General features: G+C 34.9%; 1 protein-coding gene across 2 annotated transcripts; it reads right to left on the bottom strand.

The window, feature by feature from the left end:
• Positions 1-8019: 8019 nt before the first annotated feature.
• On the bottom strand, positions 8020-16374 carry LOC126723829 (nonsense-mediated mRNA decay factor SMG7). Of its 2 annotated transcripts, XR_007654491.1 has the most exons (8): positions 16168-16374; positions 14779-14888; positions 13999-14604; positions 13748-13870; positions 12254-12486; positions 10165-12134; positions 9918-10058; positions 8020-8621 (listed from the first exon to the last, which is right to left on the bottom strand). XR_007654491.1 is itself a non-coding variant. In XM_050427748.1 (6 exons), exons 2-6 carry the CDS (start codon positions 14848-14850, stop codon positions 10187-10189), a joined length of 2982 nt encoding a protein of 993 aa, XP_050283705.1. In that variant the 5' UTR covers positions 14851-14888; positions 16168-16374; the 3' UTR covers positions 10164-10186. The 2 variants fall into 2 exon arrangements, 1 of the variants encoding a protein (XP_050283705.1); XM_050427748.1 differs by lacking the exons at positions 8020-8621; positions 9918-10058 and having other exon boundaries at positions 10164-12134.
• Positions 16375-17394: the final 1020 nt, after the last annotated feature.

The raw sequence follows: 17394 nt of genomic DNA, 5'->3' as shown, positions 1-17394 counted from the left end.
TAGTAATCAATTTGGTCCATATTATTTTCTGCTTGCAATCATTTTGGTCCTTACCGTTAAGTCACTGATGGAAAATGTTTACGTGGCAAACAACTTGTATTGTTGGCATGCTTAATATTAAAAAAATTATATAAGATGCTAACTGTAAGGACTCAATTTGTGTTGATCCCAAACTCGTATTGGGTTCGAACGCTAAAGGCCCAAATAATAAATTTGTAGAGCGTGGATATAAAAGAACTAGATTAACTTCAGAATAAAAACGATTAAACTTAACGTTTCTAGATGGATTAATACAGATATTACAATCAATTTATCCTTAAAACAAGCTAAGTTCTTTATTTCGTAAGATTTTCTTCTAAGCATCAATTGTTTAGAAGTTCTGATCCTCCTTTCCTTAATGCATTCTTCCCTGTTATATACTGCCCTCTTGGTGTCATCTTCACCACACACGTGTAGGTTGGATTCGGGAGATCCCTTCCTGTCCCATCCAACACCTCTTGGAACCTCCAACCAGCAGCTGTAAGGCTGCTTCATCATTGTTCAAGCATCACCTCCACATTAATGTGGCCAGAGAGTTGGTTGAGAGATAATTAATGCGAAGACAGCAGTTGTTAAAGATATTTATTTATCTTTTCTTTCTTATCCTTGGCCCCATGTCCCACCTTTAGTGGTAATGTAGCTTCAAAGTGTGTTTGTAACAAGACGGCATTCAGGTCGTCCTCGGACACATATTGCCAAGAATGATTTTGTCCTCGGACGAATACTGGACCCATCTCATGTGATATCTACTCCTCTTTTCATTTGGTTCCCCTTATAACCTTATGTGAGCCTTTTCGGATGGTTTAACGTCCTCGAATGGGCCACAGGCCCAGTTAACACGGTTTTAATAATTATTGATTGACTGGCCCCCACACTAACCTATTTAAATTTCATGGCCACATCAGCACTGAGATGGTAAAAAAGCCACATCATCTTTTAAAAATAATTTTCTCTTATTTACCAATTTTTTCTTTGCATTAGTGATGATAGGATTCACAGGGTGGACTTATTAGATCAGCATAAAATTGTGACCCACTTAGGTTTTGTGCTTTGAGAGGAGTGGGATAGGATCTACTATGCACTAGGGTATTAGAACCCAAATCTGTAAATTTTTTGGACAAGTGGGGGATGTGACAATGGCAGGAGCAGAGTAACCAACAAAAGAGTGAAGTGGGGGTTGAGCAATTTATGGTAATGGGGTTGGCCTTGTTGGCAAAGGAGCTACAAAGCTTGGACTCCATGAAAGATAGTTTCTTGTGCTTATGGGTTTTTTCTCTTCTAGACTATTGGCTAATGCATTGAAATTTTTTAGCTCAAAAAGTCCAAGCTTTCTCATGGACTCTAAAGTGATAAGACACCAAACTCACATTTTTATAAGATAAAGAAGAGAAATTTGGAGTTGGGTTCACTGAGTAATTTGACTTGGTATGCTAGAGAAACTTTTGTAGAGGTTTGATTGCTTTCTCAACCAAATCATCTCTGTACGAAGAAGAGTATAAGTGCATGCAATTAATGAGAGAGACGGTAGCCTTATCTGGGTTCGGAGAAGAACAGTGAAGAATGTGAGAAAATAAAATAAAATTTTAAAGAAATTGTGAGAAAAATAAAAGAAAAAAAAAAAGAAAAGAAAAAAAATTGGTAAAAAAAATTATTTTTAAAAGATGATGTGGCTTTTTTTGCCATCTAAGTGCTAATATGGCCATAAAATTTAAACAAGTCAGCATCTTATTTAATTTTTTAATATTATGCATGCTAACAATGTAAACTGTTTGCCATGTAGAAATTTTTCGTTAATGACTTAACGGTAGGGACTAATTGATTGCAAGTTGAAAATAACAGGGACCAAATTAACTGCTATCAAAACGTGGGGACCAAATTAACTATGACTCCAGAATGTAAAGACCAAAATTGTATTTTTGCCTAAATTCTAAATTGTGGCAGCACAACAAATGCAGAGATGTCATGGTAGAAGATAATCCCACCTAACATAATTTATCATTGTTGCATTGAACCGGAAAATGGTCTCTACTCACTAGTTGTCTAGGTTTTTTTTTTTTCTTTTTTTCTTTTTTTAAGGAGAGTTTCAATCTATAATATCCGCTAACTCCTGATGATAGCTAGGGATTGAACCTCAGATCTATTATTCAATCATCAGAGACTTTACCAGTTAAGCTAACTAGAACCCATAATTAGTTGTCTAGTTAGAACTTAGAAGCCGAGCTCCTTCCTTCCATGATTATTTCTCTTTTTATTTATTAATAATAATAATAAAGTATTTCTTTATTATTAATATTATGAAAAATGATATGTTTACAACATTTTCATAACAAATTTTAAATAGTAACTTGATACTAGATTTAATACGAGCCATAATTCAATTTTCAGTTGTATTAATAACAAGTACCAGCACATAATAACTTCTTTTATTCTTTTCTTTTTTTGAGAAAACCAACACATACTAACTTAGTGACAAGTTATATTTTTTATTTGACAACCTATATTGATTTAAGAGATAAATATCTAGTATAGCCTGTATAGGTGAATAAATATTAAATACAACTTAATCCAATTTCGGGTACTTGAAATTAATCTCCATTTAGGCTCTATCTATGAACATTTTGTGTACCATTTCATTTATTTGTCAACAATAGCAAAGCATATTCCACCATTTATTTTTTCAAACAACAGAATATGCAGCCACTTAAATTTAATTTATCACTTTCCATTTTTTTTAACAAGATAAATTATATAAACTCTATTAATTTTGTCAAGAGCCTTACAGCCCAACTGACACCTATTTTTAATCTAAATAGAAGCATATTTGAGGTTCAAATCCCTCTCATTTCCAAGCATTAAATTATCAAAAATAAAACTCTATTAATTCTAAAGACTAAACTCTATTAAATATTAGCATTGGGGGTTGTAAACCCCCCCCCCCCCCCTTCCCCCCTCCCGTCACCCCAATGGTTATTTTACCAACCAAGACACTAGAAGAGGGCTTTACTCGGGTATGGATACCTAAAATATTTTGCCAACTGTGAAAAATAAGGTTGTATATATACAACCCTACTATTTATGGGTTGTAAAAATAAAAACACATGTTTTAATGGAGTGAGAGAGGAAGAGCAGAAAAGGGAGAAGAGAGAGAATTGATTTGTTTATATTATTTGTTAGTATAGTTTTTTTTTTTAAGGGTAAATTACAAATTACACCCCTAAATTTTGGGAGTGTTTGAATTTTATACCTTGAAATTTCAGAATTTGGATTTTACCCCCTGAAATTTGGTGATATTTGGATTTTACACCCTAACGTTTTAAAATTTAGATTTTACCCCCTTAATTTTGGGAGTTTTTGGATTTTACTCCTTAAAGTTTGAGGGTGTTTAGATTTTACACCCTAAAGTTTCAAAATTTGAAGGTATAAAATCCAAACACTCCCAAACTTTAGGAGGTTAAATCTAAAGTCTAAAACGTCAAAGTGTAAAATTCAAAAACTCCTATATTTCAGAAGGTAAATTTCATATTCTGAAATTCTAGGATGTAAAATCTAAAAACTACTAAACTTTAGGAGTGTAATTTACTTTTATTTTAATAATTGTATGTAAAAATAGAAACTAAGATATTAGATGAGTTGTAAAATAAAATGATAAAATAATTTGCATTGCGGATGTTAATCCTTAGGCTCTCTATCCTGTTTCTTTTCTTCTTCTCTTTTAACGGACAGAAGTTGACAAATTTAAAGTTCAAAGACAAAGTAGAAAATGTTGAAATAAAGGTAGATTATGTCCTTTGCTGCCACGCACTTGCTTGAAGATTAGCTGGAAACAACTAACAACTAACAACCACATAAGCAAATTGTTAAAAAGATATTACTACATCAATGTCAATGAAAGTTAAAGGCACATGCTCCCCATAAGGCATGCTGATTGCTGAGTGCGACAATTTATAAATGCAGCCAATCTGATTGCGACCCAGCTTTCATCTTCCACGTTACTCTAAACTTATGTTTTCTTCATGTTCATACGAGTTGGAGTCCGAGCTCAAACAAGGATTTTGATTAATTAAATTAACTTGATACTTTGGCTTGCTGGGTGTTATATCATACTACTAATTTGGAGTGGCATGTTCTATCCTCTATGCTTTATTCCTCCCTTTTTATATCTGCTTTTGTTATTATTGGCAATAACTCTTTTTATGTCGGATGAGATGATTAAAAATCCACACGTTTTAACTTGATGGTAAAATACAACTAAGTGGCCAATGACTAGTTTTGACTTGATGGTAAAATATAACCAAGTGGTCTAAGTGGTGGCGGTATTTGATGTAAAGGAATATATGACATCTTCTCTTATACGGGAATAGGTTCTACAATTGTGAGATTCACGCCACAAGAGACAGATGTTATATATATCGACTACACAAAATAAAAATTCAAGTGGAGACAAATTAGTGTCCGTAGATATATCTCTTCTGCAAGATTAACATTGAGATTTGAGCCATGTAAATGTAATTATATTTCTTTCTTGTATATTAGTCCTATGTGCCAACTTCAAATGTGTAATATTTAACTACTTATATATTTCTTTCCTAGTATAATAGTCAACTATCTGCTCTTGTAGTTTAGGGGGGAAAAAAACTATTTGCTCTTGTATTATGTAAAAAATAATTAGAGATGGAAGTTTGCAACAATGTGAAAGACTTTGGCATTTGCAAGCGATTACTATCGTTAAACAAACGCTGCCTTCTTTGTTTTTAAGGCTTCAAATATTTGGGACAAATTATCTTTATATTAAAAAAAGATTTTACGTTCAAATCTCACGCACCTCTCTTAAGGCCTCGTTTGGGAGGAGGGAATGGAATGGAATGGAAAGGAATAAAAAGAATAATTTTAGAATATTCTTCCCTTCCCCTTGTTTGGGAGTTTTAATGGAAGGAATAGAAAGCTCATTCCCTTGTTTGGGAGTTTAAATAGAAGGGAATAGAATGAGTAGGAGGGAACACTCATTCCTCTCTATTCCCTTAAAACCTCAAATTTTCATTCCCCCCGAAATTGGGAGGAATGGGAGGGAATGGAATTAGATTTAATGATTTTTTTACTAAAACTCCCAAAATACCCCTGTATATTCAATTATTTATTTTAAAATAAGGGTCTAATAGTAATATTGTTATAAAATGAATCCATTCCATTCCCTCCATGTTGCTCCCAAACAAAATTACTTACATTCCATTCCTTTCCATTCCTTCATTTTAAAACATCCAATCAAGGTTACTTAATTCCATTACATTCCATTCTTTTCCATTCCTTTCTCTTGCTTAAATACATTCCATTCCGTTCCGTTCCTTTCCATTCCTTTATGATCATTCCATTCTATTCCATTCCATTCCTTTATGAACTCCCAAACGGAGCCTAAATCTCACGAGTTAGGTATGTATACTGATGATAGAATTAATGAGAGAGAATATTGAAATAGAATAATTCACCCTCATAAGCAATGTCTGATCCCTTACCAAGCCAGTCAAAGTATATGCTCCTTGTAATTTTTTTGCTTATTAGCAAGTCTTTGCTAATTATCAACATGCATGTTTAGACAAATTTTTTTTGGGAAAAATGCTCATACACCCCCTAAACTTTCAACCACTGACCAAAAGACCCCCTCAACTTTTATAATGGCCAATTTACTCCTTAAACTATTCACACTTGCCAAATTAATACATCTGTTAGTTTGGTGTTAGAAAACTAACGTTTAAATCACGTGAGAAGCACACAAAAATTACAAAGGTGAATCAGCTTAGTCGGGAGGGAAATAAAAAGCCAGTTTAGAGAGAGGAAGATGATAGACTGTGGAACCAAAATCTTGAACTGCCATGATAGCCTTCTCTCCAGTGTCGAAGTTTTTGTCCTGCAATCGCCTTGCCACTGGTATGTTTTTTTTTTTTTTTTTTTTTTTTCCTACTCTCTGCTTTTCTAATCTCAATCTCCATGTACGAATTTTTCCAATTTTTTTTGTTTGGTTTAATATTCGGGCTTACCCTTTGCAGTTTACACAAATCCCATCAAGAAGCAATAACCAATAGGTCCGATAGATAAATATGATTTTTTTCGAAGGACATGACTTCGAGCTATTCAGTTCATTTACCTTCCGAAACTTAAAATTATTAAATTTTTATCTGCGTATGTATATATTTTCTGGAAGGATGAAAATGAAATATGGATGTGTGGCCTAGCCACGGGTACTGCCAAACTTCTTGTTTTTATCCCAGCATTTGGGGTGACCGTTTCCACACATATGCTTCTGAGTTCATTAAGTTGTCCCTTTGAATGTGTGCATGATATTTATTGATTTAATTGTTTTTGTAGGAAATTGAGGACATTTTAAAGCTACAAGTTCAGGAAATAAAGGAAGAGGTGAGGAGAATGCTAATATCAACAGTTGAGAAGCCCTCACAAAAACTAAACTTGATTGATAGACTCCAGCACTTGGGTGTCTTACCTCTATGAAAATGAGATTGAAGAAACTTTGCAACAATTGCCTAGGACGCTATATGATCGTGATGAGCAAGAAAATGCAGATCTTGAAACACTTGGATAAGTGTAAACTGCAAAGGGTAAGCCCGAATATTAAACCAAACAAAAAAAATTGGAAAAATTCGCACAGGGAGATTGAGATTAGAAAAGCAGAGAGTAGGAAAAAAAAAAAAAAAGCATACCAGTGGCAAGGAGATTGCAGGACAAAAACTCTAACACTGGAGAGAAGGCTATCATGGCAGTTCAAGATTTTGGTTCCACAGTCTATCGTCTTTCTCTCTCTAAATTGGCTTTTTATTTCCCTCCCAACTAAGCTGATTCACCTTTGTAATTTTTGTGTGCTTCTCACGTGATTTAAACGTTAGTTTTCTAACACCAAACTAACAGATGTATTAATTTGGCAAGTGTGAATAGTTTAAGGAGTAAATTGGCTATTATAAAAGTTGAGGGGGTCTTTTGGCCAGTGGTTGAAAGTTTAGGGGGTGTATGAACATTTTTCCCAATTTTTTTAACCAAATTACACTTGTAAACCTTAAAGTTCATGATTATTTTCATTTAATTCCTTAAGTTTTGGACTCTTCATTTTTTCCCATAAGTTTAATAATATTTTCAAAATGGTCATTCCATTTATCTCCATCGCTAATTTGGCTATTAAATGCCATCAAAACAATTCTCTCTCTCTCTCTCTCTCTCTCTCTCTCTCTCTCTCTCTCTCTCAAACTACAAGGCAAATTATTTAATACTTTTTTTTTTTTTTGAGAAACAAATTATTTAATACTTTGAAGCAATACTTCCTCTCACATAAATAGTAAGTCTCACCATAAATTTAATTAGTCAAAGTAACTATTTTGTAAAATGAAACAACACTTGCTCTTACTACTAGAATATTGAATAATTACTCTTATTTAGAAGCAAGTACATCTGTGTGTCACCAAAGGTGCCAAATCATTTGTGTAAAGGCAAAATCACTCAGACTCTGAAGCAATACTCCCTCTCCCTCCTCTCACATAAACAGTAGGTCTTACTGTTGATTTAATTAGTTAAATTCATAATTAAGCAACGTTTGCACCCAAAATGTTGCATAATTACTCTTGTTTAAGGACCGCATACGTTTGTGTGTAGCACCACTGCACCAGGCCCAACAAGTTTTGGCGTCCGTTTGATGACTTGTCTTTTTTGCTCGCTTTCAGTACTTTTTGTCTCACTTCTTTTTCCCCCCAAACAAACAAATAAATATTTTTTTAGTTAAAAAAAAAAAAATATATATATATATATATATATACATATATATATATACCAACTTACTTCTTTTTGTCTCATTTTTTAGCAAATAAGCTACCAAAAATTGAGAATGCCAAACTCACGCTTAGAATAAAAGCCACAAGTCCAACTCCCCAACAAAAATGGCTGGGGAAAAAAAGAAAGTAAAAGTAATAGTAAGAAATCAAAGCAACGAAAAGCCAATATACCATGAGATATAATCACTTTAACATGGGAGGTATATTCCACAGATTATTTTCATAATAAAAAAAAGTTCGAGACAATCCCGACTTCAACACCAAAGTGTTATTGAATTATGACCCTATCATATACTCAAACCCAGTAGAAGATAAATATAACATAAAAGATCTTTAAACAACGACCATAGACATCACACCGGCACTCACCCAAATGACTCTTCTTGTCGTCATTACCAGATCGCACTATCCAACTTGCTGATACCAAAACAAAGATCATAACCAGCAACCACTGGAGCTCTCCAAAGCTTCACAAGTGAAGAAATCGGAGTAGCATTATTTATTATCAGCAGCTAGCTGAAAGACCGTTACAGTGATTTTTGACAGCTAGACTGTCATAACAGTTAAGTATAATGAGGAGCACATCTTTATTCCACCAGTTAGACGACTGAGACATAAGTCCCAACGCCAACAGAAGATCTTATTAACACGTTCTATTCATCCCAAGTAACCAGACAAGGCATTTACTTCATATGAACTTCGCATCATATTAGATGTTTCCATATTTCTCTTCCTCCGGGCTGGAGAGCTTGACGAAATCTGTTAAAAATTAAGGCAATCAATATACAATTAACACCACACTTCACTCCCAAACAAAGAAAATTAGAAAAAGAAAGCCACGAATTCTGATTCTGGCCCCAAACAAACAATAAACTATGCATGTACATTGCATGGAACCGTTTATTAGTCTGTCTTTGTGTGCATGATGTATATGGATAAGATGGAAGTGGTCAAGCTCCACATCCCCATAAATAAATTCAATTGACACTACTCTAAAAATTTCCTTACTGTTGATTTTGATTGTGGGGTAGAAACACATCACAGGTTACTGCAATATACAGTCACAAATGTGGCTGAAGCAGAGAGAGAGCGAGAGAGCCATCCATGAAAGTTATCAGATGGATATGGTTCTAAACCAGAGAGAGAGAGAGAGAGAGAGAGAGAGACCAAAACAATCTTTCATTCTATCCCTAGCCAGTTTCTTTGCAAATTAATACATCTTTTATACATTTAGCAAGTCAATTGGAAAGAGCTAAAAGATAGCCTATGTAACTATGCCTTACAAGTCCACCAATACATCAAAATGTAACACACTGATCTCAACAAAACTGCTCGCTCATGGGCAAGCAAATTTTGACCCACCCAGTAGTACCACCTAAGAAAAGAAAGCATTCAAGTTGGGGTGAACCATTACACAACCAATTTGTGGAAACCCGAATCCAACCCAACAAGGAAGTTTTGGTTCAATTTAGGCTCAGATATACTACTGAACAAAATAAAATTTATTAGTTCAAACTTTTTTTAAGTATTCTAAATCAGTTACATATTTCCACAACCACATTAGACTCAGAACAGATAATTTAGAATCAGACAAAATGACCCAACTCTAACCAAAACCATTGCAATGTCTAATTTCCAAGTAAGAAAATATAATAAAGCATCTGTTCAAATAATATGTGTGAGCGTACGTATTGGATGCAGTTTTCCTCCAAAAAGTTCCTCCAACCCACTACATGGCAACTCAAAAGATTATGTGTACTAATGTCATGTGACTTTGTTTAAGTGAATCAATACACATTAAAGGTCTTATAAACTGCAATGATATGGGTTGGAGGATATTCCCCAAAGTTGGAGGAAACCTTTGTCCTTGTATATATATATTCTGAACCAGAAAGGGGTTCGTACTCATTGATATTGGGGATTCAATCCAAATAATGGAAAACCACAACTAGTAGGAAACATGCACCACAAATACCCAGACATATTGAAGAGAAGGAATGAGAAAACCAAACACAATGGCATATGTGAAAAATACTTAAATATATAAATACTCACTTGTGTAATGGCAAGTGCCTGCAACAAAGCCAATGCCACCCAAGCTCCAACAAAAATTCAACATTGACAAGGCTGCAAAGTTGGAGTTCAAATTTGGTAGCAAAAGGATGCAGTACATTCACCAGAATCATTCTTGAGGACCTGAGGAATGTCAGAATGTCAGATCAGAACCAGTTTCTCCTAATAATAATAAGAATAACAAATATTTACCAACCATGACTTCAAAGAATAAATAAATTGATCTTACCACCTATACTCTCGTACCGACATCACACGAAGTAACGACCTGTCCAAACAGACTGTCCTTTATATTGTTCAGGCAGTGGAGTAAAGTGCTGATTTCCATTAACAAGTTGATGCTGCTGCTGCTGCAACTGCAACTGCTGTTCATGGTGTAGATTTAGCTGCTCAAGCATCTGGTATTCTTGCCAGCCTTTTTGATTTTCTACTGAGAATGGCATGGCTGGAACTTGTTTTCCAGGAAATGGAAAACTGACAGTCCCATTCATGCCATTGCTGATACTGATGGGCTGGGGGTTTGAATAAGATGGGTAATTGACCGAACTATTTGACATAGAGCCTTTAGCTGATGCTGGCAACTGATATCCATCCAACCAGCTATAATCATCCATCAATGGACTCTCATTCACCAAATCTGAACCAGAAATGGGTTCATTCACTTGTTTAGAAGGAACAGGGCTGAAACCAGGTGGAGGCCCAATGTGTCTAACAGGCCGACTAACTGGACTTTTTCTCAAACCTACTGGCAATGCTGATGATGTCTTTACAGACAAATTGTCAGACATGGCTCCAGAAGATGCAAAAGCATCAATCTTAGATGGTATCACAGTTTCTGGGACTTTTGCAAGACTGTAAGACATACCAGAAGTATTAGGACCGATAGCTTGCTGGATGGAAGCCGAAAACGCAGCAGGAGTGGACATGCCAAAATCTTGTTGCTCGGATTTCATTATATGGCCATTCTCCACAAAGCTTAGACCTTTGAAACCATTAGCAAGAAGAGCTTCGCCTTCCAGTGGCCACTTCAAAGCATGAGACTGAGCTGATTGAAAATGCTGGGGGACCATATTACCAAAGGATGTAGGCACTTGTGAACCCACATCAAGAGCAATCTGCTGCTGAAGATTACCTAGAGGAGCTGAAACAGAATTACCAAGAAAATTTAGATCACCCACAGAAGCATTTTGACCAGGCTCCAGGCCCCCATACTGATCCCATTTTAAACCAACCACATCAGTCCGCCTCTCAGCCACTGTTGGTTTAAAAACAATAACTTCATCCTCCTCTTCCTCTTCCATAAGTAGCTCAGGATTTGGCTGCAGGACACCCAAATTCTTTGATGTCTCCGTTTGTTTTTCAATCATGATACTGTTTGTATTAGGGATGCCTGAATAAGTGGTTGGAAGCATAAAATCATCCAAGACTTGAGGCTCAACACCAATAACAAATTTCTTCACTTTCGAATCAAAATGTATTGTTTCTTGATCAACCTTAACCACATTTGCTAGAGCCTTCCCTGCAGCTAGAATCCTTTTAATACGAGCCATTTTTTCCTTGTTACCATCTCCTCCAAAGGAATGCTTCCTTGAAAAATCCAAAATGGTTTGAGCTGGAATTAGTGGCAAGAAACCTCTTAACTCAAGGTCCTCCCACAAAGCAAGCCTGTTTTCTGTTTCATCTTCTTCATACCTGCTCATGTTATTAAAGCAACTCTCATCTTCATCATCATCTATGGACATTGGCCCATTGGACAAGAGCTTGTTTAAGAAAGAAATGCAATGGTTCCAAAATTTTGATCTAATCGTTGCCTGTTTTTCATCTGCATCACTGCCTGCTGCAATATCCGGGCAACACGCCAACCATTCTACAAACACCAGAATGCCAGGTAAGAGGCAACTTGAAGAAGGTTCACGTAGCTGCACACATCTCTCCAATATGCGTCCCATCAGCTCAAAAACTGCAGTAAATGCATTTTGGAGTAGAACAGCACGCTGTACAATTTCCGCGTAAGTCTGACCTTCAGCCTCTTTTCTTACATTGTGAACTGTAAATACAAGGATGGCAATAAGTCTAACAATGAGAAGTCCATTCTCACGAGCATCCACACCAAAATTCAGATCTTCTTCGGGCCCAGAAGACAGAAGCTCACATAAACCACTGCTAACCAAAGAAAGAACTTCCGCAAATGTCTCCAGGCTAAAAATAGTAAATTACAAAGTCAGAATTAATGTCATTATCCATAGAAGATGAGAAACAGTCAGTCCAAAAAGCGTGGTCAATTATAAAATCCAATTAGTAAAGATTCCACTTGATACCTTGTACGTGTGAAAAGAATGCCATTTAGACGAACAAATCGGATGCAAAAGGATTTATACGTCTCAGGCACAGCAGATGCTCTCTCCTTAACCTGGCTACTTTCTGAGTTGATATCTTTTGATGCAAGTTTTGCATCCCCTTTCCCTCTTCCTTTGCCAGTCACCCGCACAGGTGACCCCTTAACGACAGAAGCTTTAACATCCTCAGGTAGTTGAGAGTAAGTCTGACGATTCTGGCAAGAATAATAATAATAATAAAAAGCATAGTCAAACATTAAAACAAACTTTCTTATGGGATCAGAGATGATGACCCTATGGTCAAGACACAGGCATCACACAGAAAGTAGCCTTTAGTTTGCAACAACATAACCAAACATACAGGTTTGCTTGAGAGTTCACTACTCTAAACTTCAACAATTTCATCAAACAATTTGTTTAACCACCAATTGGCATGACCAAACCCAATAAAGGCAAATCTCTAAGCAGTCATTACTATTCTTCTAATCTATTCATTCCATGTGTGGAGATCCAAAAGATGTCAAACTGTGAATAAACTTTGATCATGTAAGAGTCAACAACTATTTAGTACTTCAAAGAAGCACATTCTCCAGATTTATTTTGATTATTAAAAAAAAATTGACTATTTTATTGAGAAATTAGTATCATTGCAGTTGAAAGATCATTTCATGTGGTTTCCATGCCAAAATACATATGTGTTCAGTTTTCAAGTCATGATAACCCTGCATGTGTCATACATTAGCGGCAGATCCTAAGAACATGGATCTTATGTGAGGGAAAAGGATCCATATAATCAACCCCAATTACGTGGTACTAAGGCCTAGTTTAGTTTATTTGAGTTATATCTTATGTAATAATATTATCCCAAAATAAAATGTTTTACTATGTCTATTTCTTTCAAATGAAGACAGTGAATTGGATTCCAAACCAACAATCATGTTATTAATTATCTAACTGGTTTTACGTTGTCTACATTTCAATAACTTCTAAACAGAAAATGAAAATAGCCTTACTTTCCTTACTTCCTATCTCTATACTAATCGGTCAACTTTTAGGATTTATAACCAGGGAAGCATTTCACATAACAAAACAGTACCTCATCTAAAAAACTAAAGAATGAGTAAAAATGCATATTGACACAATAGACAATTCTACACATATAAGACTAAAAAAGGACAGAATTTTCCTCCAAAATCATTTTGGAAGAAAGTTCTTCTAAATTACTATGCGGCGACTCAAATGAGCATACCCTTGTACTTTTAGTCACATGTTTTAGATGATTTAATGAGTCATCTAAACAAAAAATACATGGATGATCTTGAACCGCAACATAATGAGTTGCAGTTAGAAAGAAAGCTTTCATTAAGAAAAATATGATAAACCCTTATATATACCATGAAACATTTTGAGAAAAAAAGGCCACATTCTCAGGGAAATAATATATATATTCTAGACCAATAAATACAAGCATCACACCTTCTCAAATGCAACAATCAAGTTATCCCTTGCAGTTGAAAATGGACTATCCACTGCCAAACTCCGGAAATATCGATAAACAGCCGCCAGCTCATCCCCCGAATAGGAAGCCAATATAGCAAGCTGAGATAACAACCAGAGAATTTGTCACACCAAAAGATCAACATTCAAAACACAAAACAGAAAAACAAATCCGCTGTATATAAAAGAATAGATTGGATCAATGATAAAATGGTAGTAAAGGGCAAAACCTGATGATGGGGATTTCCACTTGATGGCCAAAGAGATGCAGCTTGCAAGTAATAACTTGAAGCTGCTGCAAACTCCCTACTTTTGGAGTCACCCTCCCCATATAATCCTTTGTAACGTGCAAGGTCACCCAAGTATATCAGACAACGATGACAAGATATCAGACCTTTCTTCATTTCAGCAGATTTCTTCCCATCTTTCTCCATAACAATTCGATTCTCTGACTCCTCAGAGAAATAACCCAGAGGAAGCCCATACTTGTCTCTGATTTTCAAAATGAGTTCATGGTAAAACCCAGTTGCTTCTGAAAGAAAGGTTTTAAACTGCAATCTTATTTTTGTAATTCGGTCTGGCCGTGCAGGGCCTTTCACACCCTGAGATGTGTTTGAGCCTGCAGAAGCTAGAGCAGAACTAAAGTGTCCTCTCAGTTCCTCAATTCGCTTGTAATGTAGCTGCCATAGAGCATATTCAATGTTGTGCTGCTCAGAGAAACCATGATCCTCGAGAATTATTGACTCATAATTCTCACGAATCTGTTGCCATGCATTGGGATCTGATGGGATTCGTGCCTGGGCAGACCTCCGACGCTTATTCTCCAATTCAATATTCTGTATAAAGGACAAGTGTGATTTTAAAGAAGACATAAATCACACACACACACACACACACACACACACAGAGACCTGGAAGTGAAAATTCTATTAAAAATTTTAAGAGCATAAATTAGTTGAAGTTAAGACAGATAATAAGTCAAGTCCCAAAACAACAGGAAAAGTAGATACCTTCTCATAAAGACGTTGGGCACGCTCCCTTGATGGAGGGGCAGACATTTTATCCATCTGTACAATCATCATCCATTTAATATGCTCTTGTAATTCCAAAAGGCATTAATCTGTAAATTTTTACAGGTACACAATCATCAACTTGAAGACAAACAAGAAAACAATTAACCTTTACAATAAAGAGATGAAGAGGAAAGAGAAGAATAACAGTGCATTCCCAAGTGAAACAATCCACATCAAATCAATCGTGTAAAAAAAGTTTATAACTAGCCAACAACATCAATAACAAACAAAATCAAATTTTAACCAATTCCTCATTCAAAGATACTTGAGCACATGCACAAATTGTTCATGACACTTTTTCCCCGTTTTGTCTGGTCCAGTTCAACAAGTAGAATTGCAAAACTGCAAGCTAACATCTTTCTTACTAAAACCACGGCCTCTTAAAGCTCCTTCAGGTAACAAAAAATCCCAATTCGGATTAGTAGATTACACGTATATCATTTTCTTTTCTTTTTCTTGAAGATTTTATAGATTTTACTCCTTGAAATATCTAAAGCTGCAACAAATGGTTCCTAATTCCTAACTTTCTAAAAGTTTCATAAACATCATTGGCAAAATTTCAATTTCATAACACTTCAGACACCCAACGCGGCCAAAATTTGTCTCGTACTCTGCAATAGCAAGAAAACTAAATCTAGTTTGACCTCCACATCGTTTCTAAATAAAAATCATCCGAAAACATAAACAACAGAATTACTTTTTACATGCAAAATCAAAGCCATACCCAAAATGTAGAACACAAACAAGCTAAAAAAAAACTCTTAGCAACATGTTTACAGCTACATCATATATATTTTATACCATTTATTACACCTAACCCAACAAGTCCACAAACCTAGAGACATCAAAAAAAAGTCAACAATAAGTTTTCAAACAAACCCCAATTCAATCTAGCACGGGATGTAACTCCAGAAACCTCTTCCACCATTTTTCCCACACAAACCCACCGTTTGGCTGCCAGGAAAATGTGGGAAAATCAAAGAAATCCAAGGATTTATATGATTTCTTTTACCTGAACCCCTAAACAAATAGCAAACTGTTTGAACCTGACATTCAATGCTCGACTTAATTAGACAAATTAATATTCCAAATCCTTTGACCCTTTCTTTTTTGGTCTTCGATTTTCTCGGCATCCAAACTAAAGGGTAAATAAAAATAGTAAAAAAACAAAAATATTTTCAGCAAGAAAAGATAAAAGTAAAGAGAAATAAAACAAGATCCCCAAAATTTTCCAGAGAATAATACGATTTTCAGAATCCAAAACCAAAAAGCTATATATAAAAATAAATAAAAAAATTCAATAAATTAATTGAATGGAAAACTGACCTAGCGAATCGGATCCACGGTGTGAGATTTGAGGGGATCAGAGCATCGGATTGTGAAGAAGAAGAAGAAGAAGACCAAAAGTCTTTGTTAGGGTTTGGGTTAGAGAGAGAAAGTGAAAGAGAATGAGAGAGAGAGAGAGAGAGAGAGAGGTGGTGGTGGGTTTGGTAATAGGAAACAGGAGAGATGATGAGATTTACAATTTCAATGTGTTTTCTTTTTTCTTTCTCTCTCTTTATTACATATACGCACACGCATTACTTAGCAATAGGGTTGTCACAGGCGGCGACGAATTTAACGACGCCGTTTTACAGTTCCTTGTTTTTTTTTTTTTGGGTTAAAGACCCTTAATTTGTGCTACAATCTCTATCCAATCAAAATTAAGACCCTTAATTTTTTCTAATGCTTTGCTTTAAAATAATAATAAAATAAATAACTCTTACTTATGTATTGCACTTTGAAAATCTCATTTATTAATACTATATATGAAAAATGTTATGTTCACAACATTTTTACTAAATTTTCATAACAAATTCAAATTATAATCAGTAATAATTTACTATTTATACTTTGTTGTGAAACTATTGTGAGTGTAGTACTTTAAATCCAATTAGTACCTCCCATGTAAGGGTGTACTGTCCGATCTAGCAACAAAGGCTAAATTGGAATGTAATAATTTCTAACAATTTCAAAAAATAATATAATTGATGAAATTGAGATATTAAAATTTAATATGTGTCCTTTAAATATATTGAACCTTTTTTTTTCTTTTATGAATAAATTTATTGAACCTATTGCCATCTGTAGTATCTCAAAGGAACATTTGTAATACTATGTATGTTAAATAAATTTATATATAAAAGTTATTTTATAATTGTCGTCTAAAATGTATGCTCAAAAGTTTAAATTAGTGCTAGTATATAAATAAATTAATACATTAATGAGTATAGAATTTTATTTTTCATTTTTTTTTAGGTGTTGGGGAAGATGTTCACGCGCCCAGTGGTATTATTTTAATATTTATGCTCTCTTTTGCTTTTCCTATCTTTAAAATTTTAAAATGACCTCAGTTCCTTTTTCTTTTTCTTTTTCTTTTTCTTTTTTTCTTTTTTTTTTTTTTTTTTCCTCTTCCTAGGGCAGGTAAAAGTGTGGAAACCCAACGAGCTTCTGTTTTTTCTTTTCTTTTTAATTTTTATGGGAGCTTGTTATTTTTCTTTTCTTTAAAGAAAG

The sequence above is a fragment of the Quercus robur genome, chromosome 1 (genome assembly GCF_932294415.1).
Source record: "Quercus robur chromosome 1, dhQueRobu3.1, whole genome shotgun sequence".
Taxonomy (NCBI): domain Eukaryota; kingdom Viridiplantae; phylum Streptophyta; class Magnoliopsida; order Fagales; family Fagaceae; genus Quercus; species Quercus robur.
The sequence above is the reverse complement of the archived record's forward strand: the minus strand, read 5'-3'. Positions and strand labels throughout refer to the sequence as shown.